The 27,283-nt window shown below is 32.6% G+C and overlaps 2 protein-coding genes across 3 annotated transcripts in view; both read left to right on the forward strand.

Annotated features, from left to right (window-relative positions):
* The window catches only part of LOC123688925, a 37,517-nt gene extending 23,336 nt beyond the window's left edge, over window positions 1–14,181 (forward strand). For both annotated transcript variants that reach the window (XM_045627679.1, XM_045627680.1), the window contains exons 2-5: window positions 3,363–3,618; window positions 6,912–7,135; window positions 12,642–12,881; window positions 13,146–14,181. In XM_045627679.1, the coding sequence (XP_045483635.1) occupies window positions 3,570–3,618; window positions 6,912–7,135; window positions 12,642–12,881; window positions 13,146–13,451 (819 nt within the window). In that variant the 5' untranslated portion in view covers window positions 3,363–3,569 and the 3' untranslated portion in view covers window positions 13,452–14,181. The remainder of the gene's footprint in view (window positions 1–3,362; window positions 3,619–6,911; window positions 7,136–12,641; window positions 12,882–13,145) is intronic.
* Window positions 14,182–16,230: 2,049 nt separating this feature from the next.
* Window positions 16,231–26,400, forward strand: LOC123689043. The gene is made up of 4 exons (XM_045627839.1): window positions 16,231–16,389; window positions 19,658–19,806; window positions 20,891–21,109; window positions 25,761–26,400. Exons 1-4 carry the CDS (start codon window positions 16,362–16,364, stop codon window positions 26,091–26,093), a joined length of 729 nt encoding a protein of 242 aa, XP_045483795.1. The 5' UTR covers window positions 16,231–16,361; the 3' UTR covers window positions 26,094–26,400.
* The last annotated feature ends 883 nt before the right edge of the window (window positions 26,401–27,283 follow it).

Below are 27,283 nucleotides of genomic sequence, written 5' to 3' on the forward strand. Positions count from 1 at the left end.
TGATTTATGGAACACTTTGGTATATCCACAACTATGTTTATAAATGCCATGGAAAAAATGAACTTTAATCGTTATCAGTTATCCTGTATTTCATACTGAGTCGTGTTACAAAGTATTCACGAAGTTTCCGAAAACCTCGATTGTATTTTTTTAACATCAAAGAATTCGATTGATACGTATAAACTGTTCCTCTTAAAAAAATGACGGTGACGTCATTACTCGGAAGTAATTCACCCTGTATATTAGATTATTATTTTGAAATACGGTAAATTAAAATAAAAAATCGACATGTTTCAGGATTATTTCTCAAAATGGTCTGTTTAGCTAAAAATGAATTTGTTCCATACTTTCGGACACAGTGTATAGAAATGCAATAATCGTCATTGACTCTTTTTCACTACCTAAATATAATTTCTTCAGTGGTTTTCAATAATCTCTTAGTAGGAATGGCAGGATTTCTCATATCAATGTTTCGATATGCCATCAATATCATTTTATAGAGGCATAAAGATTGGAAACTAGTAGGGTATATTTCCTTTCACAAAAGCATCGATACGTCTCCAAACTTTGAGACCTTATGAGACAATAGAAGACTGTGGATATGGTAAAAGAGAATAATGGCTCTGATATAAGAAATTTTCTTTATATTGTGTTATATCATATATCTCACAGAGTTGATTCCGTTCACTTCTAGACAAACATGAGTTCAGATAAAAGTTATATCTGAAAGAATTTGTTGTTTTTCCCTCACCATATAAACCTATAGATGGTCCTACGTTATCTGCGCACCTAAATATGAAAAATAATTTGAATACAATCTTGTTTTCGATCTAGAAAAAACATAGAATGTATCGATGAGAGGAATAGATTTGAATTTTGGCTCCAAACATGCGACTGCATACCCCACCACAATATGACACCGTTCTCCCAGATCAATGAGAGAGGTTATTGGAAATAATTATTAAAATTTTCAATTGAACAGAAAGCTGTTGAAAAATAATCCGCATTATTTGCACTATAAGAAGAGTTTTTATTTCAATGAAATTTATAACAACGAAAGAGAAACTATAACCACAATGAAACTACAACATTGAAATAAACAGACAGATAATCAAAGTAATTAAGTTTCCTATTGTACTAATCATCCGAAAGTTAATGAAGAAGAATCGAAATGTACTACGTCATCTTTATCAGTTTAGATGACTTCGTTAAGAGATATTTATCTGTCAACCGTCATCGAAGTAGATATCACAAATTAATGAAACATTTTATGATCAGAAAGTCATACTATTAGGAGTTAGAAATCAGATTCACTTCACCTGGCGCATACCTTTCAGAGTACTTCCTAGAAATTACAGCTGATTGAAATTTGGCACCAATATCGCTACTAAAAAAGACTAATACACAAAACTTTAGGAACTAAAATGAGTCAGAAGATTTCGCCATGCTCAAGTTCTCACTCATTTATTTTTTTTGTATCAGTGCATTCAATTCATTTTTCTGAAATGGGAACACTCATTTGTATAACAGTTATATAGATAGGTTAATATGAGTGTTCAGAAGTTAATTCTTTTTAATTTCGAGCACCGATTTCTTTATCGCCGCTTGAACATCTTTCGGTGATATATTTCTCAACTCGAATGTGAGATTCGTCTTCATGCTCTTTGTGTTATGATTTACTATACAAAGCAACTTTAACTATTCTTTGTCTCTATAAATTACTATACTAAGGGTTGAATTCTATTGTGCAGTTTCGGTAATATATCATTTTTATCTGTTGAATTGAATATAATATCAAGTTCCACAAATAATTCAACTACCTACTAAATCTTGAATGAACAAACGTTTCCTAAAACGTATTCAATTTCTTCGAAACAAAGAGGAGTACATATATCTCTTTGTCTCTTATCTTATCTTTTGTATACGACGAAATATATAGAATCATATCCCTCTACTGACATATGTTATTTCTATTCAATTTTCCGAAATAATTCTACAAAAATACTAATAACAATCTTATACCAGTTTATAAGTACATGATATATGTCAAAAACCAAAAATATCTATCATGAAGTATGTAATCATCAGTCTTGAGAAATTGTTTCAAGGAATAATAAATTCTATTATGGCAGTCTAAAACCACATGCCAAAAAAATTGGAGAGAGCTGATTCGAGTTATTGAGAAATTTTCTGAAAATAATGTAGAATCAAGAGTAGGTATTTATGGAAAATATTTTAGTTAATAGATAGAATTCTTAATCATTTTAGTGATGCAATCGAATAACTCGATATTTTAATTAATTTAAATTATAATTAATTAAATTATCGAGTTCAATAGATTCAGAAGAAATATTAAAATATTGGTAGAAGGTAGAGGAAACTTTTGAGAACTTTTGGGTTGAAAAAAAAATGTTTAGCAGTTGTGAAGGGTTATAGAGGTGGTTTCTAGTTGAAAAAACATAACTGTTTAAAATGACGGAGTATCATCTGCTATTAGATTATGATAAATAAAGGAAAACTTAATCGACTTACATACTCTATATGGTTTTCCAGGCCTCGGTGGTTTGGTTATAGAGGTGGCTTCTAGTTGAAAAATTCAAAACTTTTTCAAATGAAGGAGTACCGCTTTCTGCTCTCAGTATGTGGCAAATAGAGGAAAACTGTGAATGAATGAATCCTATAATTTTTTAGGCGTCAAGAGAGTTTAGCAGCTGTTTTTTAATGTTGGAGCACCGCTCTCTGCTTTCACTAGTTGGTAAATGAAGGAAGGATTAAAAGCTAGCAGTTCCCAATTTTTTTTATGGCGTCATCAGAACCATAGAAAATTGAAGAAGAATAGCAAAAAAAAATGCAAAAACCACTGACGGGAAGTCAAGAGCGTTTTAGCGCTCAGGATTTATGTGCCCTTGCAGATTATGTGAATAGCTATATACAGTTATGTGATCTCCAAGGATGAAATTGCGCCTGATTTTTCGTCAGTGATTTCCTCATTTTTAAATTAAATTTTTTTAAACTGTTTGTTACATTCAGCAATCAACTTTCTACTTTATCTCTATTTCGTAATGTCTTTGAATCACTCTCGTGATAAATATTGTTCAAACAGATCTTCATTTTAATGGAATTTTAATGAATGCAATACAATTATAATATAATAATAATAACATTATTTAAAATAACGATGGGATCAAATAACTTCTGTTCAACAGTTCAATATCATTCTCCTATTCAATTTTCTCATGATATTAGGGATGATAGCTCCAATAGATTATTAGTTCGAAACTAATTATTATTAGTCAAGCCTACTTAAATTTTTGAAGAAAGCAAAAATGAACCTATATTCTAATACTCAAAAACCGTTGTAGGTATCTTTCATTATAGGTGATTACCATGAACGAATCAGGTGCCTGGAAAAAAGACATGCCAAAAATTCTTGTTGACAACTAGGTACCTGCAAATCCCTTGCAACAAAATTTTGCATGCAGTACAGCTCAGTTGTTCAATTACCATTGCAGTGTACAGAGTGTACAGAGGTTCTGTGTAGAGTGTGAACTCCGGTTTTTATAACAATTATGGATATTCAGAGGATTGATGGAGCTTCGTCTCAGCAAGCAGTTTTTCGTAAGTCCAAATTGAAATTATTTTTACTCATTACAGTCTGAATAACTCTCTATTTATTCCATTTTATTTATTGCCCTCGAGGTACTAGCCGAAGTTATTCTTATCTATAATTAAAATTCCAGTAAACCCACAATTTTAATTTCTAACGTTCAGTCTTTAAACATATAATTCTTTTATCGCATTGCACCAAGACGTGAATAAATCCCTTGGAATAATTTTTTTTTCGAGATATATAAAATATAATCTTTTTGTTGGATGAAAGATGAAAGCTTTCTTATCCTATTTCACTTTTCTTTGCTGATTGATGAATTCAGTCTTCACTTCACATTTTAAATGAAATGTTGATCATTATGTCATCCTCAAGTATTTTACATTATCAATCATTTTTCCTAATTCCAGTTCATTGATAGAATAAAAAAAAATCTTTTGTTGCCCAATATATTCTTCATATTCTATAAATGAAGTTGTTAATTTTTTTCAGAGTTTATATTAATATATATATTTTTTTTGATGAACGAATTGAATGGTTGCTTTATGCACCATTCCTAAGAAGTATGAACTTAAAACCAATATCTAAGAACCCTACTCAAGAATTTAATGGCGTTGATGCACTCGCTTGTTAGTTCTTAGTGAAAGGAATGCGCACGTGCTCAAACTACTTTCTATTTATTCTATACTTTGATGTTTGACATTGATATTGATTGTGAAAAAATAAAATTCAATTTTTCAAATATAAACCGAATACTTTTCACCGATAAACACGAACAACGGAACATGAAACGATAAAAACTGGTACTCGTTAATATTGAAATTCTGTGCGGCGCATGCGAATTCCATTATTTTAACTGAGAGCTTCTTAGTTAAGAGTTGGCCAACTTTCTAGTCAGTGTTAGTTCTTAGTCCTTAGGTAAAATGCATAAACGCCATCATTGATTTGTTAGCGTTCAATTCTTCGTTTTTAATTTTAGTCTTAGTTCTTAGGAATGATGCTTAAACCAACCATAATTATGCCAAAATTCGAATCGAAACATGAAAAACAAACATTATTCATTGTTTTTGTGCTTATTATATTGATAACCGTCGAAATTTTGCAACTTCGCCAAACGGGGTGCAATCGGTAGAATTTATAAACATCGGTTGATGCTAAACATTGATTATGGAAACAATGTTTATTTTTTGAACGGTGCAACTGGCTCTTTGGGTCCTGAAAAATTAGAGAAGGGAGTGCCGCCGATTCAATTCGAGTATAGTTCAGAGCCTTTACTTCAGGATCTTATATGAAATATATATTAATATTTAAGCGATTGTTTGTCATCAATTTGGCATTTATAGCCCGTATGTGAATAATGATTGTGCTGACGACAATCAGATCAGATTAATGAGTTGATTCAATTTTTGCACGATTAAATTATTGAGTTCTGGTAATACTGCATCGGTGGAGTTATTGATAATGACATAATGATAAATTATTGAGCATTGTGACTCATGGATATTTTTCCTGGGGGGTGATATATCTCTCTTATCCCCCATTGGGTACGCCACTGCCTCCAGTAGTTTTTTTCAAGCTATCAGGTTTTTGAATCACAGTGGAGGAGTAATGCTTTCTTACACTATTCCTTCTATTTCGACAACACAATTAATGAATTTTCAAGATAAATATCGAGAAATGAAATAAAAAATGATATACAGGGTGATTCACCGGAATGGCTTATTAGACTTTTATAGAAAACTAATCATAATTTTGAGCTGAAAATTGCATATTGGGGTTTGAGACAATGATCTCTCACCCTAAAATATTTTCTGATCTCTACAACTTCCGGTTATACCGGAAATAGACCACTACTTCCTTATTTGAAATGGCACACCGAGTATATTATTACATCATTAGATAGCTTTACCGATGATAATTTCAGCTGTATGCCATACCTTGGAAAAAATCAACGGTTCATGACTAAATGTTATTCTTATGAATAAAATAATGGCGACGACGAATCATATTTTTTCGAAAATTTCTGCAGGGAAAATGTTTTTCGAGAAAACCTTTTCCATTTTCGATTTTGCAAATACGTAGTATCATAAGACTGTTTGCGGTTTGGACCAAAAATGTACAGGGTGTTCATAAGAATATCATGAACTTAGACAACTCAAATTCATCCAAACTTAAGATTTCCAAAGTAGAACCTATATTTTTTTATTATTTCAGTCGATTGTACGTACAATTGTACAAAAATAGTGGGGGTTACCTAAGCAAACCCTATACCTAAAATGAATACTTTGAGAGTTATCGAGGAAGATCTTTAAATGTGGAAAAACCGCAATTTATAACTGTGTGGAGTAGTCTGTGACTTCCGGAAAACACAGAACGAAACTAAAATTCGATGTTTCCATAACAAAATTTCACATTTCAAGAATTTTAATGAATTATTCGTGAAATAAATTGTATTGATTTATGGATTCCTCAACAATCCCAACAAAAAATTGAATATAATTAATGAAATGTAAAATTTAGTTATCCAAAACGAATTGTAGTTTCTTTCTGTGTTTTTCGTCACAGACTACTCTATACAGTGAGGAATTGCGGTTTTTCTTCATTTAAGGTTCTTCCTCGATGACTCACAAATTATTCATTTTAGATATAGGATTTGCTTAAGTAACTCCCACTATTTTTGTACGTACAATCGACTAAAATAATAAAAAATATAGACTCAGTATATTTCTATCCAACTGTCCAAATTCAAACAGTCTCATAATCATTCATATTTGCAGCTTTTTCATAAGAATCCCCATTAACTCATAAACCGTTTTTACCCAAATTGTCGTCGAAAAAGCTATCTAATGATGCAATAATATACTGGGTGTGCCATTTTAAATAAGAGGTAGTCTGTTTCCGGTATAACCGGAAGTTGTAGAGATCTGCAAATATTTCAGGGTGAAAGATCATTGTCTCAAACCCCAACATGCAAATTTTCAGCTCTAAATTATGATTAGTTTTCCATAAACATCTAATAGGCCATCCCGGTGAATCACCCTGTATATATGTATTATATTCTTGGAAAAACATTGATACGATCATACCGAATATAATTCACGGTCAACAAATATTTTATATTGTTTCGGATTCGGAACGAATGAAACGGGTTCGAATCTCGATGGGTCATTTTTATTGAAATATTGTTACAGTGATATTTGTCATGATTTTTTCCTAGTTATGTTGCTATGAAACGAGAATTAATAAATCATTGTGTGAAATTAGGAGTATGTTCAAACTTGGAGCTGATATTTTTTTTCTTTAGAAAATTCACAATACATGGAGGGCCCTTCAACATCAAGGGCAGCTACAAGGTCTAATGGAAATATTTCTACTGAGCAGCTAGAACTTAAGTGGCATAATGCTGACAAAACAATGAAAAATAAACTAAGGAAACAAAGACAGAGGGCAAAAAGGCGAGGTGAACCTATATATCGCTTGCTTACAGGAGAAGGTAGAGAAGGTACAAGTGAGCGACAAAAAAAAAAGGTAAATAAATTTTTAATTCATATACCAACAAACTATAATGCGATGCGTTATCATTGAAGAATGCTTCCAATGCATGGATAAAGTGATTTAGATTCATGCATAATAATCGAAATGAAGTATATAGAAAATTTAAAAATATAACATCACCAAAGATGAATTCATCAACATGTAATATATAAAAAATTAATTATAATATATGAGAAGAATAAAATATTGAAATGAAAGATATTTATAATAATGAACTAAAACGCATTGGTAAAATGGAATAAATGTAAAAATTAATTAATTCCATTCTCAGAAACATTCGATTGAAACTATAAGGAAGTCATCGACAATGTCCTTATAACAGGCCAATTGAAAAGTCCCCGGTTTACTATAGTAGAACACTTTTTTTGGCGAAATTCGATTTTATTATTCAACATAGTTGCCTTCGGGGGCGATACAGCGATTAGCGATCTTCCAACTTTTTGATACCATTTTTGTAGTAGGATTTGTCTTTCGATTCAAAATAGGCAATTACTTCTTCATTGGCGCTGAATTTCTATCAAGCGAGCAATCATTTGAGGTCTGAGACAGGAGAAAGTCGCTGGGGGCCAGGTCTGGCGAATACGGTTGATGCAGAAGCAATTCGAAGCCCAAAACATGCAGTTTTGCCATTGTTTTCATTGATTTGTGACACGGCGCATTGTCTTAGTGAAACAGCACCTTTTTTCTCTTTAAATGGGGCCGTTATTTAACGATTTAATTCTTTAAACCATCCAATAACGCTATATAATAATAATCGCTGTTAATGATCTGGCCCTTTTGGAGGTAATCGATGAATATTATACCTTGCGCATCCCAGAAAACTTATGCCATAACCTTACCAGTTGACTGATGTGTTTTTTCCCGCTTTGGATTCGTTTCATCGTGTGCAGTCCACTCAGCAGACAATCGATTGGACTCCGGAGTGAAATGATGAAGCCAGATTTCATCCATTGTCACATATCGACCCAAAAATTCAGGTTTATTGAACTTAAACTGCTTCAAACACTGCTCAGAATCATTAACACGTTGTTGCTTATGATCGATTGTGAGCTCGCTCGGCCACCATTTTGCACACAGCTTTCTCATGTAGAAATATGCGTGAGTGATACGATGTACACGTTCAGATGATATCTTCACAATATCTCGATCAACTTCACTTTACGGTTATTCAAAATTATTTTGTGAAATTTTTTGATTTTTTTTGTCGGTGACAGCCTCGTTTCGTCGGTGACACATATCGTTTGAAGGTTTTGATCTTTTGATTTTGGACGTCCACTGCGTTCGCCGTCTTCGGTGCTCATTTCACCACGTTTAAACTTAGCGTACCAATCAATGATGGTTGATTTTCCTGGATGTTCCTTAGTATTCCTTAGATGAATACTTTTCTTGTGATTTTTCTGATTTTCAGGAGTGATACTTTTGTATATATTTCTTTTTGATTTGTAATTTGACGTATGTAAGGGCCAGTTGCACCATTTGCCTTAACATTGATTAAAATTTAAACATTGATTAATTTCTGATTTCTCTTGAGACATCATAGAGTAATCAACGTTTAAATTTTTAATCAATGTTTAGGCAAATGGTGCAACTGGCCCTGAGCATTTTCGGTATGTATTAGCATGAATAAACTATTATTATTATTATCACAGAATCAATATCAAGTTTAATTTCCCTATGGATGAATTTTTTCAGAGAAAAAGGAGTAAATTTTGCTGGATACTACTTAATGACGTTTTGACACCCGTAGAGGATCATGAGGAGAAGGAGTGCTTTTTCCACAAAATGAAGTTTGAAAATGTAGAGGCACAAATAAATAATTGCTCTATAAATGCATATCTCAGAGAACCCTTTGAGAAATATAAACGATTTCGTTCAGCACCTGCGGGTAAATTACCGGAGTTGAATTCAAAACCACCGATTTCCGTGGACGAAGTGAGTGAGATGTTGCAAAAATTAGGAAGGAAATAACAGAATTATGATGATTGAATAATAAAGAGAGAAGCAGAAAGGACGTAGAGGTAGTTGTACTTACCATCCGATGAAATTTATATTCATTCAAGATGGGGCATTCAAAATTGAGGCTTTCTATTCATATACATATCGTATAATGTTATAATATTATAATATTCAACCTACTTCCTATGCCCAATTTATTGATTTGTATATCTGTAGATATATATTTATAGTGCTCGTTTTTTTTTTTCGATAGTTTTTAATGCTCATATATGTGATTATTATATTCTGTATGTAAAAATGTTTAATATATTTTGCAAAATGTAATTTTGTACTGACAATAAATTTATTTATCTACTCCTATTGAATTATATATATATTCATTATTCAACTGCTTTTGAGCAATTAATAGTATCTATTAACAAACATCGTGAGTTATGATAACTCACTACTATAACTCACTATAATAAATCGGAAAATATGGATCTGTGCTTCTATACTTCTCTGCTGCTATTCGATTGGCCGAAAGGGAACATTCCATTATTGTTATTGAGGGGAGGAAGGTCCGAGGCAATGTCACTTTAATAATTTTGACGTTTTCAAATTAAGTTGATATCTAATTATTGTGAATGTTTTGCTGAAAACGATTAATTCAGATAGTGAAGATGAAATATTATTTTGGCATACATTTCCAAAAGACAAACAGCTAATGTTACCATACAGAATTACTTGCCCGAAAAAAATAAAAAGGAGTTTGTAGCAGTAAGATCATTAATTCGTCGTTCACAAGGAATGTTTTTTGGTATATTTTAATGCATTTTTATAGGCAACTATTAAGGGTTTTCAATATAGTTCTATGTCTGTACTCTGTACTGGATTCGAGCTAGCCGAAGCTAGTTCGATTGTGATTGGTGACACTAAGTTTCCATCTCTCTGTATTTTTTTCTTAGTATTTATTGATATAGTCGTAGATAAAGTATAGTATTCAACTTGCGGTAATGGTCATAACTCACTTGATGAATTACAGCACTCGCCTGCGGCTCGTGCTGCAATCTTCATCTGCGTGAGTTATGACCTACATTACCGCTCGTTGAATAATATACTATTATTTCATTCACTCTGCAGATACCAAAGGGTATATAACCCATATTATTGCACAATTAACAAAAATAAATTGTTACGTTGAAACAAAATAACAATTCAATAGATACAAATCATTGTCATTAAGACATTTTCCAGATGGAATTCTTTTTGCGAAGTTATCTGACATTTTCTGCGTTTTGTTGTACAGTAGCGTGGGATATAAAAACTTAAAATGCTTAATGAAATTTAATGTTGTTTCAATTCTTCATCGAATATCAATTTAAAAATGATGATGAAGATATTTTCATTGGTTGAAATGATTCCTAAGAATGATTCAACAATGTTTCATAAGGTTGAAGTTGGGAATTTAAAAAAAATGCTCTATTCTCAAATGAAAATATCTTCCATTCATCAATGAAAGTCATTGAAAAAAAGACATATTTCCAAAAAAACATAGGTAATCTCTAATGTACAGGGTGAGCAAATTTCGATGTTTTAGCACTACAACTTTTAAACCAGAGGAGATAGACAAAATCTGATACCCTAATCTCGGTTTCTTTTTCTGAGAAACTAACAAGGGTAGTCTTCATTTTTGGCACCTTCTTTTGTTTTTGTTTGTTTGTTTTTTTATAAGCGAAAATTGGAAAAATGGTGTTATCGAAAAACATTTATATCTCCGCTAATACTGATGATAGAGCTCTAAACTTAAAACATTATACAGACACTTTTACGTAGAATCTAGTGGCGTGCTCGTCTTTTCAAAAGGGTTCTTAATTACGAAGCTATGACCCAAAGTTATGAAATAAACACTTTCATACTATAGTATATTTTTAATAGCCTTTTTATGAGCATGTTTAATAGGTTGAGTACAAAGAGTATATATATTGTTAACAACCCTTGGATCTTGCGGATACGCGGGATTGATAATTTTTATCCCGCAGATCATTGCGGGATTGGATTTCCTAGGCGAGGTAGCAATTACAAATACTTACAAAACCTTGTGGTTTTCTTATAGTCTAAGAGTCGGCGGATGACAGACCACATATTTCACTGTTTTAGTTCATAAAATTTACACACACTGGTACAAAAGACTCACCGAGGAAATTTTAGGCTTTCCTGAAATAGTGTGGTATGAAGTCCACTACTGACTCTTAGACTATAGTATAAGTCACGAGCAGTCGTGTTTTTGAAAAACATTTTCTCATGAAATTATTTTAAACTTTCAATTATATAACTATAAATTTTTCAGTCAGTTCACAATCTTCTAAGACAGCCATACCATGGTAACCCAAACCGTTCCTAGATTTATAATTTATTATAGAGTTTAGAAAGTCCTCTATATATCCAAATGATAGCAAAACGCAGTACTCATATTTCAGTTTCCGTATTTATTTGAGATAAACAGCTAACTGTTGTTCCTTAATTCAAAATCCTTCAATAATAAAAATTTTTACCTAGTACACAGACACAATATTATATAAAATGAAAATTATTCTAACTTTACACGTATAACCTCTTTTGCAAGTATTTTAACTGCGAATTGTGAAAATATCCACTTTAAACCGAAACAGCTATACAACAACCGAAAGTAGAGTCATAAATAGAAAAAACTTGGTAAAATCACTTGCCTAACCTATCCCAACATCAGAGAAAATTCGGCAAACATACCAGAAAAAAGTATTTATTAATTTCATAAGGAGAAGTAACACTTTTCAAGGAGAGCCTGTTTACCCGAGGAAAATTGAGGGCAAAGCCATGAAAAGTTACTTCACCGAATGAAATATGCCCTTAGGAAAACGTTTAGTAAATTTGTGATGATAATAAACAGAAAAAACATGAATATATCAAAATGACTTAAAATTACTTGTTGCAAAAAAAGGAATGAAATCATTTACGGGTAATATAGTTTGTGATTCATGTTTTTATTATAATAATTCCAACAATCTTTTATTCATATTCGCAAACCTTTCTATCACAGAATCAATATCAAGTTTAATTTCTCTATGGATGTATAATAAGGCCGAACTTGCCAATCTTTGCTGACTCATTGTTGATCTGAGCCATTTTTCAATCCTTCAGTGTGGAAAACTCCTCTCAGGGCTCACCACATTTACAGGCATTACACAGTGCCAACTATATTTTTCGATTCGATTAACTCAGATTAGTTCTTTGACTGGTAAAGAACTGAACTGCAGTTACCAAAGTCGAATGTTGTTGGTTCATTTTAATGGAAAAATTTCCATTCTTCTTTTTGGCAATTCTGAAATTTTATATATTGTCTTGGGGGCTAATTACTTCCAGTACCCCAATATCCACGCCATTGGTAATAGAAGTATGAATAATGAATGTTCTGAAGTTCCTTACTCACATCAGTGCTTTCGCCATATTTTCAGTTTGTTAACTAACCTATTTTATCAATTATTTGAAATTTTAATTTTTTCAGTGTAAATGTAGTGAATCTTGCTGGATAGTACTTGGTGATATTTTGACACCCGTAGACGAGCATGACAAGGAAGAGTGCTTATTCCACAATATGAAGTTCTCAACCGTAGAGGAACAAATAAATCATTGCTTTGAAACAGAATTTCTCAAAGAACCCTTGGAGAAATATAAACGCAAGCATCTAGCAACCTTGCGTCAATTCCAGGCATTGCATTCAGGAACAACGATTTCCATAATCGAGGTGAGCAATAATAGTTCCAAGAATCTTCTCTTCGAATTCGCAAAACTTTTTATCGCAGAATCAAGTTCAATTTCTCAATGATATCCTAATAGATATCATATCGCCATTGGCGATAGAAGTATGAATGATGAGATGAGCGCTCTAAAGTTCCTGATTTCACGTCAGTGCTATCGTCATTTTTTTAGTTTGTTAACCTATTTTATCAATGAGTTCAGATTTGAATTTTGCATTGTTTATTATTACTGAATATTTGAATTTTTTCAGTGTGATTGTAGTAGTTCTGGCTGGACTTGCTGGATAATAGATGGTGATGTTTTGAAACCCGTCAACCGACATTACGAGGGTAGGTGCTTATTCCATAGAATGGAGTTTTCAGCCGTAGAGGTGCAAGTAAATAATTGCCTTGGGACAGAGTTCATCAAAGAACCCTTGAAAAAATATAAGCAAATGTATCTAGAACCACCGATTTCCGCGGACCAAGTGGCTGCGAGGTTGCAAGAAGTGAGTGAGAGGTTGGAACAACTAAAACTTCTAGAAGAGATGGAAATAATAGAACTAGATTATCAATGATTAACAAAGAGTCAAAAAAAAAAGTTATTGACACTGTTTTATATGTCTTTATATAAAAAAGACCCTTTATTGTAATATCCACTCTAATAACATAATATTTTTTTACACGTTGTATAAGTCGTTCGTGAGTCTCCTCGTCCGACTAACTGTCAACTGTATGTCATATGTTATATATTACCATCTATATAGAATAGAGAGATAATGCAGAATAAAGCTACCTCTAAAGCCCGCCACTTACGAAGCGTTTTTTCGAGACTTTGAACGCCAGGCGTCCAAGAGATTCCAGTCAAGTTCATTCTCTGATTTACAGTCGTGCGCCCGTGTCCCCAAGCTGCCCGACTGTAAAATTATCCGAATGCTCGAACATGGAAGCCTCGTGAGTGGCCGCCTTAAAATTGGAGAAAGATCAGGGTCGGATTGAGTGAATTTTTAAACAGATGCAGGATCTTGTATAGTATATCCAAAGTCACTTGGAGAAAGCTGAATATTTAGATTATATAAGGGTTTTCTAGGTTTTTAGAAATTAATTTGGTGTCGGTGTATTTTTGGAATCCACTTCAAGGGGACATATATGGCCAAGCGTTCAGACCAGTTCAAGTGACTTTGGATATACTATAACAAGCAGCCTTGTGAAATTAGGAAAAAATTATATTTATATTGGAAAAATTTTAAAATTGGACTTTATGTATAGATTTTGTATTACACAAGGGATTAAAAAACAAAAAAATTCTATAAGTATTTTATTGGCCTTCGAACAAAACAATTTTGTTATTAAAATGTCTTAGACTAACAGTTTCATTTTTTGTTAGATGCACCGGTCCCACATTTATGAATAATAAATTTCATTATTAAATATCTGTGATTGTAAAAAACCGGATTAGTTTAAACTATTTTTCACCAAATCTGATAATATCTACATTTGTATTTATAAATTCATTCAATATCCTATCCACAAGGTATCAAGGGAGATGTTGAAACCAACAGAGGAAAATTTTTTTTTAATTTTCTCTGTTTTTATCCAGATACTGATGACATCTTCAGAAGGATATTGCAGATCTTTCATATTGATCAAATCAACGAAGGAATACAAAAATAAACCCTGTTCATCACCTATTGAACAGTTTATAAACATAATTCGCAAGTTTTTTGTTTCAAATAATATACAACATATCCTTCCATATAAATTATGATATATTTACAGTATGGGGAAGATGGATATGCAGATATGCAAAAATTGTGAATACGGATATGTTCACTACTCATTCTTACCTATGAAATATTATTCCTATCATTTTCTTAGTATCTAGCTTTTTTCTGTTTGGACAACTTCGTACAGTACAAGAAGCCATATAATTGTCTCATTCAACGGGGAAATTCTCTTAATTTTGTAAAATGGACCACAAACGAATTAAAAAAAAGAGCCAAATCGATACGAACACAACAAACGTCAAAAGTCGACTGAGAGCTACTTCCAAAATGGCGGAGTGGTACCGTTTTAAGTCACGTGATGTCGTCTCCCCTCTATTCTGATAATACAAACGTCCCGACATAATATCCCTCCTTTTATACAGTATGAATGAGACATAATTTTTTAAATATCCAGATCCTGATATAGTCGAAGCAAATTATGAAGAAGTTTCCATTGAAAATAAATATACGATGAATGATGTAAAACCCCATACCGAACATCATGTTTTATATGTCTTAATATAAATAAGACGATTTTGTTTTTGTTTCCTTCATTATAATATCCACTAAAATAATATAATAATCTACACATTCTATAGTCTGACTGACTGTCAATTGTCTGTCATATGTTATATACACCTTACCAACGTAATAATACAAACGTCCCACCATAACAGGCACCAATATTATTTAACAATTTCATATATAAAATTGTTTCGTCTGTTAGCATATTAGTTTCTTGAGGGATATTATTTAACGTACTAATAGGTTATATTTACTAGCTTGCTTGGATTTTCATGAAAATATGAGGGAATGAGTAAAGGGCAATGCCTAATATTTGCACCTGATGACTTGTCGATAGCGCAGGTCCGGACTGAGAAAATTATATTCTTTATTCCACATCTTGTAAAACACGTTTGGTGACCGCCTAATTTCACGTTTTGGACCTGTGAATTGGCCTCCAAGATCTTGTGATTTAACACCGCTAGACTTCTTTCTGTGGGGCTATGTAAAGTCATTGGTCTATGCGGATAAGCCACAAACCCTTGACCATTTGGAAGACAACATTCGCCGTGTTATCGCCGATATACGGCCACAAATGTTGGAAAAAGTCATCGAAAATTGGACGTCCAGATTGGACTACATCTGAGCCAGCTGTGGCTGTCATATGCCAGAAATCATATTTAAAATGTAATGCCACAAGATTATCTTGCGGATAAATAAAATTCATGTCAATCGAAAAATTCATCGTTGTTTTATTGCAATTTAAAGTTCTATAGCTCCAAAAAAAAACACCCTTTACAATCAGTTTTTTTACACTTAATTACATCGAACTGTTCTTTCATTAGATTCACCAACAAATTTTTCTTTGCAGGTTGGAAGTAGGGTCCCTTTTGCGTTTTTCCGGCATGTCTGTTACCTTTGCTGAATCACTACAAAATAATAAAGGTCCGTAATAAATAACTATAAAATGAAAATTTCTGAACGTTGTGTGTGCGGACCCCATCAGACCCCCCCCACTGGCTACGGCCTTGGGTATCGGTAGTTCAAGTATCGATTCAAAATATCGAATATCGTAACGGAAAGTATCGATACAGTAAATATCGATACGTCTCGCCCAACACTAAGGTTATTTTGTGTTAGTTTGTGGCATAGTGTAGACATTTTTGTACAGGTTCTCATATACTATTCAGTGATTCAAAGGAGAAAATTTTTTGCAATATGGCGAATAGTATAACTCATATGACAGGTTAGTATCTCGCGTATGAATGAAAACGAGTTCACAAAATTCGAGATAAATTACAATCGACCCTAATATCTAAGTGAATAATGTGAAAATAAAAACACTCATAACGTCAATCAAATATTCCATTGTTTCGGGTTTCATTTGACATAATTGAATCTTGATATTATGAATAAATATAATATCAATCATGATGAGGGGTATGGATCAACAAGGACTAAAAAATATCTAATGAAAAAAATTGTGATGATATTATATATGTTATATGTTATATTATTAAAAAATGTGGGTGTTTTTTTGGAAGCCCTGCAAAAAAATCCACAAAGTGAATTCGCTAATGATTCAATGATAAATATTCCATTCATGAAAAAATTTCAATTTTTTTTTTATCGTTTTATTTTTTAATGACTGTGACACGAAATAATTAAATATAGCGAAGTTTTTTCTTTATAAAGCATGATTTTTTCACGTTCCACGAAAATCTGCATGAAATTTCAAAATGTTATTCGTTATACAGCGTGATTCATAATCTTGAGCTGAAAATTTGCATACTGGGGTGTGAGACAATGATCTTTCTCCCTAAGATATTTTCAGATCTCTATAACTTCTGGTTATACCGGAAACAGAACACAACTTCTTTATTTCAAATGGCACACCCAGTATATTATTTCATAATAAGCTTTTTTGATGAATATTTCGGCAACATGCCGTACATTGGGTGAATTCTTAACGGTTCATGAGTTAATGGGATTCTTATAAAAAGATGGTGGCGATGAGGATTCATATTTTTTGAATATTTCGGCAGAAAAAGGTGTTTTGGAAAAAATTTTTTCTTTTTCGATTTTGCAAATACGTACTATTATAAGACTGTTTGCGGTTTTGATCAAAAATGTACAGGGTGTTCATAAGATGACCATGAACTTGGACTACTCAAATTCATCAAAACTCAAGATTTTCAAATTAAAACCTATATTTTTTATTATCTCAGTCGATTCTACGTACAAAAATAGTGAGGGTTACTTGAGCAAAACCTATATACCTAAATTGAATACTTTAAGAGTTATCGAGGAGAAACCTCAATTTATAACTGTGTGAAGTTGTCTGTGATTTCTGTGAAACACAAAAAGAAACTAAAATTCGATGTTTCTATAACTAAATTTAACATTTCAAGAATTGTAAAGAATTATTCGTAATTGATAATTGTATTAATTTATGGGTTTCTCAACAATTCCAACGTAAAATTGATCATAATTCATGAAATGTAAAATTTAGTTATCCAAACATCGAATTTTAGTTTTTTAGTAGTCACAGACTAGTGACACAGTGAGAAATTGCGGTTTTTCTTCATTCAAGTATCTGAGTGACTCATAAAGTATTCATTTGGGGTATAGGTTTTGCCTAAGTAACTTCAACTATTTTTGTACGTAGAATCGACTGAAATAATAAAAAATTCAGTTCTAATTTGAGAATTTTGAGTTTTGATGAATTTGAGTTGTCCAAATTCATGAACTTCTTATGAACTCCTTCTACACTTTTTCGAACAAAACATTTTCTGCTAAAAAATTCAAAAAAATGTGATTTTTCATCGCCACCATTTTTTTCATAAGAATCCCATCAACTCATGGACCGTTAAGTTTTTACCTGAAGGATGGCATATTGCCGAAATTGTCGTTGAAAAAGTATTGGTAACTTTTAAACCATAAGAGTTAGAAGGTCGGTCAAATGGAGAAAAAGTTGCATGCATAGAAGCATTATCAAGCAGTTCAAACAAATTGAGATTATCAGGGCCGGTTTTCGAGATATCATAAGAAAAGTAAATTATGTCATTTTGATTTTTTTTTCCCACTTTATTTCAAATATTATCAAAAAATCAAAATAACAATTTTTTATTCGACAGTAAATTATCCTCAATTTGACGTAATCAGATTTCGTATCCAACGTTTCGTACTCTCTGGGCTACCCTCAACCTCATTTTTTTCAATACGGACCTGCATATTTTATGACATTTTTCAAAATAACTTTTAACGCTGAATTCAACGATATATCATACAATGTCATTCAAAGTAGATTTTCAGGTGATTTTGACCCTTATCCAATTTTCTTTGGGTCGGATCTGTATTACCTTCATTTAGTTTAATTAACAACATGCAATATGCAATAAATTTCGTAGGAAAGTCAACTTACCCATGCGAATGAACAATTATTTTAAATTCGAATAGATGTTTACAGATATTCACGATGCAAAGATGTTTAAGATTAGTGAATTTGATAAAAAAAATCATGAGTGAAATTCGTTTAAATAAAAAAAAAATTATTTGATTCGTTCTTCCAGAAATCCAGATTACCCAGAAAAAGAAGATAATGCCGCCTTTCATTAGTTGACTTCCCTCTAGAGTGGGCCCTGTTGTTTCAGGTGCCTAGCTCAGTTTCGATTTAAGAAAAAGTTTGAAAATTTGTTTTTTTTTGTTTAAGATCATCTAGTCGAATAATCGGATGATGCGGATGAACCATTATTTAATCCGAATGCGCCCACGCCCAGCTCTAGATAATTTGATATAAAAAATGAAGAATATTATAAAATAATGGAATGTGGTATAAAATAATAAAACTTCTTATATTTCTCAAGAAGGATCAGTTGGAAGTGATGAAATGGAATTGTTTTCTTATATTTTGTATTTCATTCTGAGGAATCAACATTCTGATTAGGGAATTGAAAAGAAAATAATCCTGATCCCAAGTGGCAATAAAATTCGGCAACGTAAAGCGAACGCCGACAAGCCTGATGTGTGCATGTGTTTCTTTTAGCGTCAATAACTCGTAAACAGCACTATGTGGGGATCATGCCACATCTGGATATTTATGAGTATAATGCGGTACTTTTGATGGTTTTTTATGTTAAATTTGTCGGTTTTCCTTTCTGTTGTTGCTGACTGAATTAAATCTCATTTGGTACTTTGAATTTCTACACATGTAATTTTTGTTGATCAAGCTTAAAATGCCGCCCTTGATTTTTGCCACCCTAGGCGACCGCCTACCCTGCCTACCCCCTAGCGACGGCCTTGAAAAGTAGGTATAGTGTCTTGTGGATGAAATTCTCCATGACTGTGTTAGAATAATCAATTTTCTTTAGACTCTGACTTTATCATGCAGAAGTCGATAGTCAGAGAATATAACTAATAAATTCAAAGTGTGTTGCACTAATATGATGAGGTATAGTGACTAAATTAAAAGTTTCGTCATGAGATCATTTATAATGTTAATTCGTGCTTTTCAGATATCTCTGAGAAGGAAACCGAATTTGGCCCTTCCTACATTTCAAATCCACATTATCCTAAGCATCTACAAGATATAGTGAGAAGGCCAGTCTTTAAACGTAAGATCACGGATATAAATTCAAGTTCGTTGAAGCTTTGCCCAGTTTCGGTAAGGAAAATTTATTTGTGAATAAACATTTTTTTATTCTTATTAATATTAATGATATCATATAATAATAAGAAGGAAAAACATGAATATATTAAAATGCCTTCAAACTATAACCCAAAAACAATATATTTTCAATTTGTTTTGTTTTTTTATAATAATAATAATTCCCATGATCTCCTCTTCAAATTCGCTAGCCCTACGGATGTATAATAAGGCCAAACCTGCCAATCTTTCCTGAGTAATTGTTGATCTGAGCCAACTTTTCAACCCCTTGTTGAAAAATTCCTCTCAGAGCTCACCACACTTAAAGGCATTACACAGTGCCAACTATATTTTTCGATGCGAGTAACTCAGATCAGTTCTTTGATTGTTAAAGAACTGAGCATTTTCATTCTTCGTCTTGACAAGAATTCTGAAATTTTATATTTTGGAAGTCTTAGGGGCTCAGTACCCCCATATCTACGCTATAGGCTCTATTAGTGTGACGTCACACACCGCCATTTTTGGTTCTCCTATTCGGTGTTCGGAATCCAAACAAATAAATCGTCATTCAAATAAGTACGGTGTCGTTGAAGGAATTGGCTTATTTTCATAAATTAGAGTATTTGAGGAACGATTTCAGTATTAATTGAGAGACAGAAGGAATGAGGTTATGTAATACCAGTAAGTTTGAATCCTGTATCACTCCCCAGATTTTGTAAAAGCCGTGTTTATTAGTGGAACTTCGAGTTCGAACTTACTGGCATTAATCTCGTTCCTTCTGTCTATCAATTAATAGTTAAATCGTTCCTTGAATAATCTTATTTATCAAACTAAGCCAATTTCTTCAACGACAACGTACTAATTTGAATGACAATTTGTTTGTTTGGATTCCGAACATTGACAGGAGAAACCAAAAATGGCGGTGTGTGACGTTACACTAATAGAGCGTATAGAAGTATGAATGACGGGAGCTTTAAAGTTTCTGATTACACATCAATGCTTTCGTCATTTTTTTAGTTTGTTAACAAACTAAAAAAAGACTATTTTATCGATGATTTGATATTTGAATGTTGCACTGTTTATTATAACTGAATTTTTTCAGTGTAAATGTAAAAAATTTTGCTGGATAATACTTGGAGATGGTTTGACACCCGTAGACAGGCATGATGAAGATGAATGCTTATACCACAAAATGAAGCTTTCAACCGTGGAGAACCAAATATATAATTGTATCGAATCAAGATTACTCTCAGGACCCTTGGACACATATAAGAAAAAGTATCAAGCATCTGGGCGTCAACGACCGATTTCCGAGACAACGGTGAGTGAGTGGTTGTAAGCAGACATAAGCCTGGGGGGGGGACAACTAATTAAAAATTAAAATTAAAAAAAAATTGGTTTTTCGATTCCAATGTCCTTTGAATTTGCAGACACTTCTTGGAATTGATTTTCACCTGTCGAAGTGTCAACTGTTGTATTCAAAGGCATAAAACTTGAAGATTCACCTGCATCAGTTATCCTTATTTCGATGAACTTTTCCAAAGAACTTTGCTTATTAATAATTTTGATCAGTTTCGAGATCCTGCAACACACATTAAACTAATCAACAGAATATAATAAACACCTACTGATCTATCTTTGTGAGTGAAAATGTTAACGCAGTAAGTAATGAAAGTACCGACAAAGAAATTCTTTGCGACAAAGGGATACTTAGATATAATATGGTACTATTTATTTACTTTAGGGACCTAAAAAATTAGAGAAATTGATATCAGGGATGATGCCGATTCAATTCGAGTAGTTCGGAGCTTTTACTTCAGGATCTCATTCATTTTTACGCGATTGTTTATCATCAATATATACAGGGTGTCCCGGGAAGAATGCGACAAACGAATACCATATATTAAGGTCATCATGGAGGACCAGTATCAAGATGTTTCAATCGCCTGAGTGCCTTGGTTGAGGGTATACAGGGTGATGTTCATCTTATGAGTCAAATTTTACAGTTCAATAACTCTTTAACTAATCGACCAAATAATTTCAAATTTTGAAGTTTTGTCACCCTTTCCTATCGCATTCCTTCAATATTTCTGAATTCGAGTAAATCAGATACGGACTAGGAAAATTTCAGACTTTTCCTATTTTCGTGAATATTGGATCACCCTGTACGAGAACATTATGATTTTTTCCTATTTTCGGAACCACAAAGAATCAATTCATTATAAAAATTATGAATCTCTGCTTGGCACGGTCATACAGGGTGATCAATAAACATTCCCTTATGAGTGAAATTTTTTTAGTTCAATAACTCTTCAACAAGTCCACCGAATAATTTCAATTTTTGAAGTTTTGTCGCCCGTTACTATCACCTTCCTTCAATATTTCTGAAATCGAATAAATCAGATCCGGACTAACAAAATTTTAGACTTTTTCTATTTTCTTAAATATTGGATCACTGAGATCACTCTGTACGTCAATATCAAAATTTTTTCGTTTTCTTAACCACAACGAATCAATTCATACTCAACATTCTAAAACTCAGCTTGCCACCGTCATACAGGGTGACCAATAAACATTCCCTCATGCAAGAAGTACAACCGATTCAACCGACTAAGAAATCTGTGAAACAACTATATCATATCAACGTGTCAAAAATGTATTAAAATGGAGGAATATCATTTTGAACAATATCTGCTGAACTGAAAATATTTTATTTTTGATTAATTGTTTCAAGATCAAATATTTTCAATTTATTTGCTGTTTTTGTTCTATTCTTTATCAAGCTTGTTGATTGAAAGTTTTCCTAAACAATTTGAGGAAAATTTGAAATTTTTATTATGAATTAATACTTTGTGATTACGAAAACGACAAAAATTATGATATCAACATACAGGGTAATTCAATATTCAAGAAAATAGGAAAGGTCTTAAATTTTCCTAGTCCGGATCTGATTCACTCGATTTCAGAAAAATTGAAGGAAGGCAATAGTAAAGGGCGACAAAACTTCAAAAATTGAAATTATTCGGTGGATTTCTTGAAGAGTTATTGAACTAAAAAAATTTCACTCATAAGGGAATGTTTATTGATCACCCTGTATGACCGTGCCAAGCCGAGATTCAGAAATTTTATAATGAATTGATTCTTCGTGGTTCCGAAAACGGAAAAAAATCATAATGTTCACGTACAGGGTGATCCAATATTCACGAAAATAGGAAAACTCTGAAATTTTTCTAGTCCGGATCTGATTTACTGGATTTCAGAAATATTGAAGGAATATTGTGAAGGGCGACAAAACTTCAAAAATTGAAATTATTCGGTGGATTTGTTGAAGAGTTATTGAACTAAAAAAATTTCACTCATAAGGGAATGTTTATTGATCACCCTGTATGACCGTGCCAAGCCGAGATTTAGAAATTTTATAATGAATTGATTCTTTTTGGTTCCCAAAACGGAAAAAAATCATAATGTTCACGTACAGGGTGATCCAATATTCACGAAAATAGGAAGAGGCTGAAATTATCCTAGTCCGGAACTGATTTACTCGAATTCAGAAATATTGAAGGAAGGCGATAGGAAAGGGTGACAAAACTTCAAAATTTGAAATTATTCGGTAGATTAGTTAAAGAGTTATTCAACATCACTGTTGAATAACTCTTTCACTCATAAGATGAACATAACCCTGTATATCCCAAACGAAGGCACTCAGGCGATTGAAACTTCTTGATACAGTCCTCCTTGATGACTTTAATTAATGGTATTCGTTTGTCGCATTCTTCCCGGACACCCTGTATAATGATTGTGGCGGCGACAGATCGTGCCCTTCGATATAACCGTTGCTTGATGTTGATGAATTCGTTGTTTCAATTTTTGCACGATTAAATTATTGTGACTTATAATGGATTTTCCTCCTGGAGGGGAATATATCCTCCTCATCCCCCCTTGGGTACGCCACTGTGCAAGAACTAAAGGTGAGTGAAATGGAAACAATAGAACTAGTTGATTGAATGATTAACGAAGAGGCAAGAAATACGTGAAAGAAGTTGTACTAAGCTTCCGATGAAATAGAAATTCATAGACCCAAAAACAATTGGGAATAAACAAAAAGAATAAAATCATTCACTCGTGATATAGTTTGTAATTTGTGTTATTTTAATGATAATTCCAAGAATCTCCCTTTCATTCAATTCGCAAAATTTACTATCACAGAATAAATATCAATTTCAATCTCTTTATGGTACCCCCATATTCAGAGGCGTATCTAGGTAATATTGCGCCTCTGGCAATATATTAGACCGCACCCCATTTTCGATTATTTTTTTCATCCATTATATTTTCTTAGTATTTTTGTTCCTAATTTAGGTCATATTTTTTCGTTAAAGTTTTAAAATAAAACACAATTTCATACAGAATTTTCATATACACCCTGTATATGAATAGGAGCGAAGAAATTCAGGGAGCGATTCCTTGTCAAAAAATAGGATGGATCTTTCATATAAACCTTATTTTTGAGCCACCCCCCTGCTTAGTTACAACATCCAAAGGTGGCGCCTGAAAAGTAGTTTTTACTTGTGAAAATTTCATGATTGTTTTTTTTTTACATTTATTTTTTATATGTACCAGTTCTGAATTGAAATATCATTTTGACATCCGCCTTTTGAATAAATTTGAGTTCGAAAATAATTCCAACACCCAAAACTTATCATATTATCCGTTGATATAAACCGTGAATTTTAACAAAAAATTACAGACCTCATTCGTTAAGAATGGATCAGTCTATCCGAAATTAATTAACTTATTGTAAAACATGAATAAAGAAGAAGTAGTTGCGCAACAAATTGTAAGGGTTGCTCTTTCTAGCCCTTGGAATCATAGAAGAACACCACCAACAATTTGTTGAATGCCTTCTCGACCGCATAAAATGTCAACTCAATTTCATTTTTGTGAATTTTGGTTTTCGAGAAAAAAATTAGAATTCGTGAAAATAAGGGTATACCCTTATTTTTTGCGCTTCATCAAGCTTGTTGATATTTCGTCGACAAACGATAACTTTTATTTTTGTGTCAAGTGCGTTTTCTTTTTCTTTGATACAATTATATAACGATCGGTTTCTTTGATCTTCAGAAGTTATATCTTATGTGTATATTTCAATGGTTTCGATAAAAATAAGTGGATATATACAGGGTGTTCATGAATAGTTGCGAAAAAAATGAGGGGGTGATTCCTTGTCATAAAATAGGGTGGGTCTTCCATATGAACTTTGTTTTGAGCCCCTTCCCGCTTATTTACAGCCCTCTAAAGATGGCGCCCGAAAAGTAGTTTCTAATTTTTTTCTCGTAAACCAAAATATTCACAAAAATAAAATTGGTGTGCTTGAACAAAGCCATATTTATATTATTTCTTACCTCGAATTAAAGTTTTGTTCTCTTGTAATTATTTCAGGCTTAGTATGAAAATTCTAGGGAAGGCTAGCAGTATTTGAAATGTTTCCAGATTCCTCGGCATCGCTCGTTGCGAGGCGTATATATACATGAAAACCGAGTTGTCATTTTTCGAATTGGGTTTAGATATAATTTTTTTGTGGCTTATAATAAATTTCTTTAGTTCATTTACCTTGCAAATACCATAAGGTGTATGATCTGCAAAGGATTATCTTGAAAATAAAAAAAATTTATTGTGAAATAAAACAATAATTCAATGGATAAAAATTATTCTCATTAAGATATTTTCCTTGCTTCAATATTTTTTGTGATATTTTTGGGCGCCCCTGCAGACCTTGCGCCCGTGGCAATGGCCACATGTGCCATGCCCTAAAACGGCCCTGACCATATTCACGCCATTGGCAATAGAAGTATGAATGACCTAACTTCTGTGCTTTCGTCATTTTTTAGTCTCTTAACCTATTTCATTAATGATTTGAGATTTGAATTCTGCAGTGTTTATTATTACTGAATATTTATTGTTATTATTTTCAGTGTGAATGTAATAACCCTTTTCGGACTTGCTGGATACTACATAATGATGTTTTAACTCCCGTAGACCGACATTACGTGGGTGAGTGCTGTTTCCACAAACTAGATTTTTCAACAGTAGAGCAACAAATATTAAATTGCGTTGGAAATGGATTTCTCAAAGAACCCTTAGAGAAATGTAAGAAATTGTATATAGAACCTTTGCGTAAATTGTTGGAGCCAGAACCTAGGCCTCAACCTAGGAGGTTGGAACCAGAAGAACCGGTTTCCGAGGCCCAACTGGCTGAGACGTTGGAAAAACTAAGGTTGAGAGGAATGGAAATAAGGGAAATATGATGAATGAATGATTAACAGAGAGGCAAGAAAGACGTAAACGAAGCTGTATTTATAATCCGAAGAAATTAAATTTATTCATGATGAGGCATTCACCTAAAAATGAGGCTTTCTTGTTCTATTCATGTACATATTGGATATTGTTATTTTTTATATATTAAACCCACTTCCTAAATCTTATTTACTGATTTGCATTTGTATTATTCTCTTTTTTTTTTTCAATATTTTCTAATGCTCTTATATGTGATTATAATTCTGTATGTGGAAATGTTTGATGTAGTTTGCTAAATATAATTTTTTTGTTTGCTTATAATGAATTTCTTTATTCCATTCAGTTTGCAGATACCATAGGGTGTAAGACCTGTAAATGATTATCTTTAAAATAAAAGAAATTAATTGTGACGTTAAAATAAAATAACAATTCAGTGGATGAAAATTAGTTTTCCAGATAACTATACAAATCTGTACATTAAGGGCCGGTTTGAAATTTATTCAGTTCATCTTCAGAAGATGAACTTGAAATGAGTTGTTTTTAGATTTATTCACTCAACTGGTATATTAATGGAAACGATTTATGAGCGAAATTAGCATGTTGCACATCAATGTTCAAAATCAAAATTCGCTAAATTCATAAATGAATCGATTACAAAAAATTTTTGTCGACATCATTTTCTATTGATTGAAAGAATTCTTGATAAGAAAATAAAGTTTATTTTCCACAATGGCACAATATCTAGACAAATTTGTAAAGTTTTAAATTTTCTATGTTCATATCGGAATGTTGATATTTATTCTACTCATTGAACAGTTCGAGAATGTCATAGAGGGAATATTTGACATTTAGAATTATGCACATTGATATCGTTTCCTTCCATATCTGGTTCAGGGCTGGCATTAGGGGTGAAACAATGAAACGAGTGGTGGCTCTATTTGAGGGGCGGGAATTCATCCCAGTTTGCTGGTCGCCTTTTCATATTTCAACCTTGATTTTTAAAAACAACATAAGGTTGTCCGGCTCCGCTAGGTTTGTCAATTTTCCTTGCAATGAAATCTTCAAACCACCTTTTTCACAGCCATTACTAAGCTGCCTGTATAATAAATAATATATTGACAGCCGAACCAATATAAACAGAATTTCCTATAACTCTCATTTGAAGAGGGATAAAATCATTATGTATTTCACAAACACGAAA

Source organism: Harmonia axyridis, chromosome 1 (genome assembly GCF_914767665.1).
Source record: "Harmonia axyridis chromosome 1, icHarAxyr1.1, whole genome shotgun sequence".
Classification (NCBI taxonomy): domain Eukaryota; kingdom Metazoa; phylum Arthropoda; class Insecta; order Coleoptera; family Coccinellidae; genus Harmonia; species Harmonia axyridis.

Excerpts from the sequence above, each read along its gene's own strand:
- LOC123689043 (XM_045627839.1), top strand. The coding sequence starts at position 16,362 with ATGGCGAATAGTATAACTCATATGACAG. Across the intron at positions 16,390-19,657 it reads TAGTATAACTCATATGACAG|ATATCTCTGAGAAGGAAACC; the intron begins GTTAGTATCTCG and ends CGTGCTTTTCAG. Across the intron at positions 21,110-25,760 it reads GACCGATTTCCGAGACAACG|TGTGAATGTAATAACCCTTT; the intron begins GTGAGTGAGTGG and ends TATTATTTTCAG.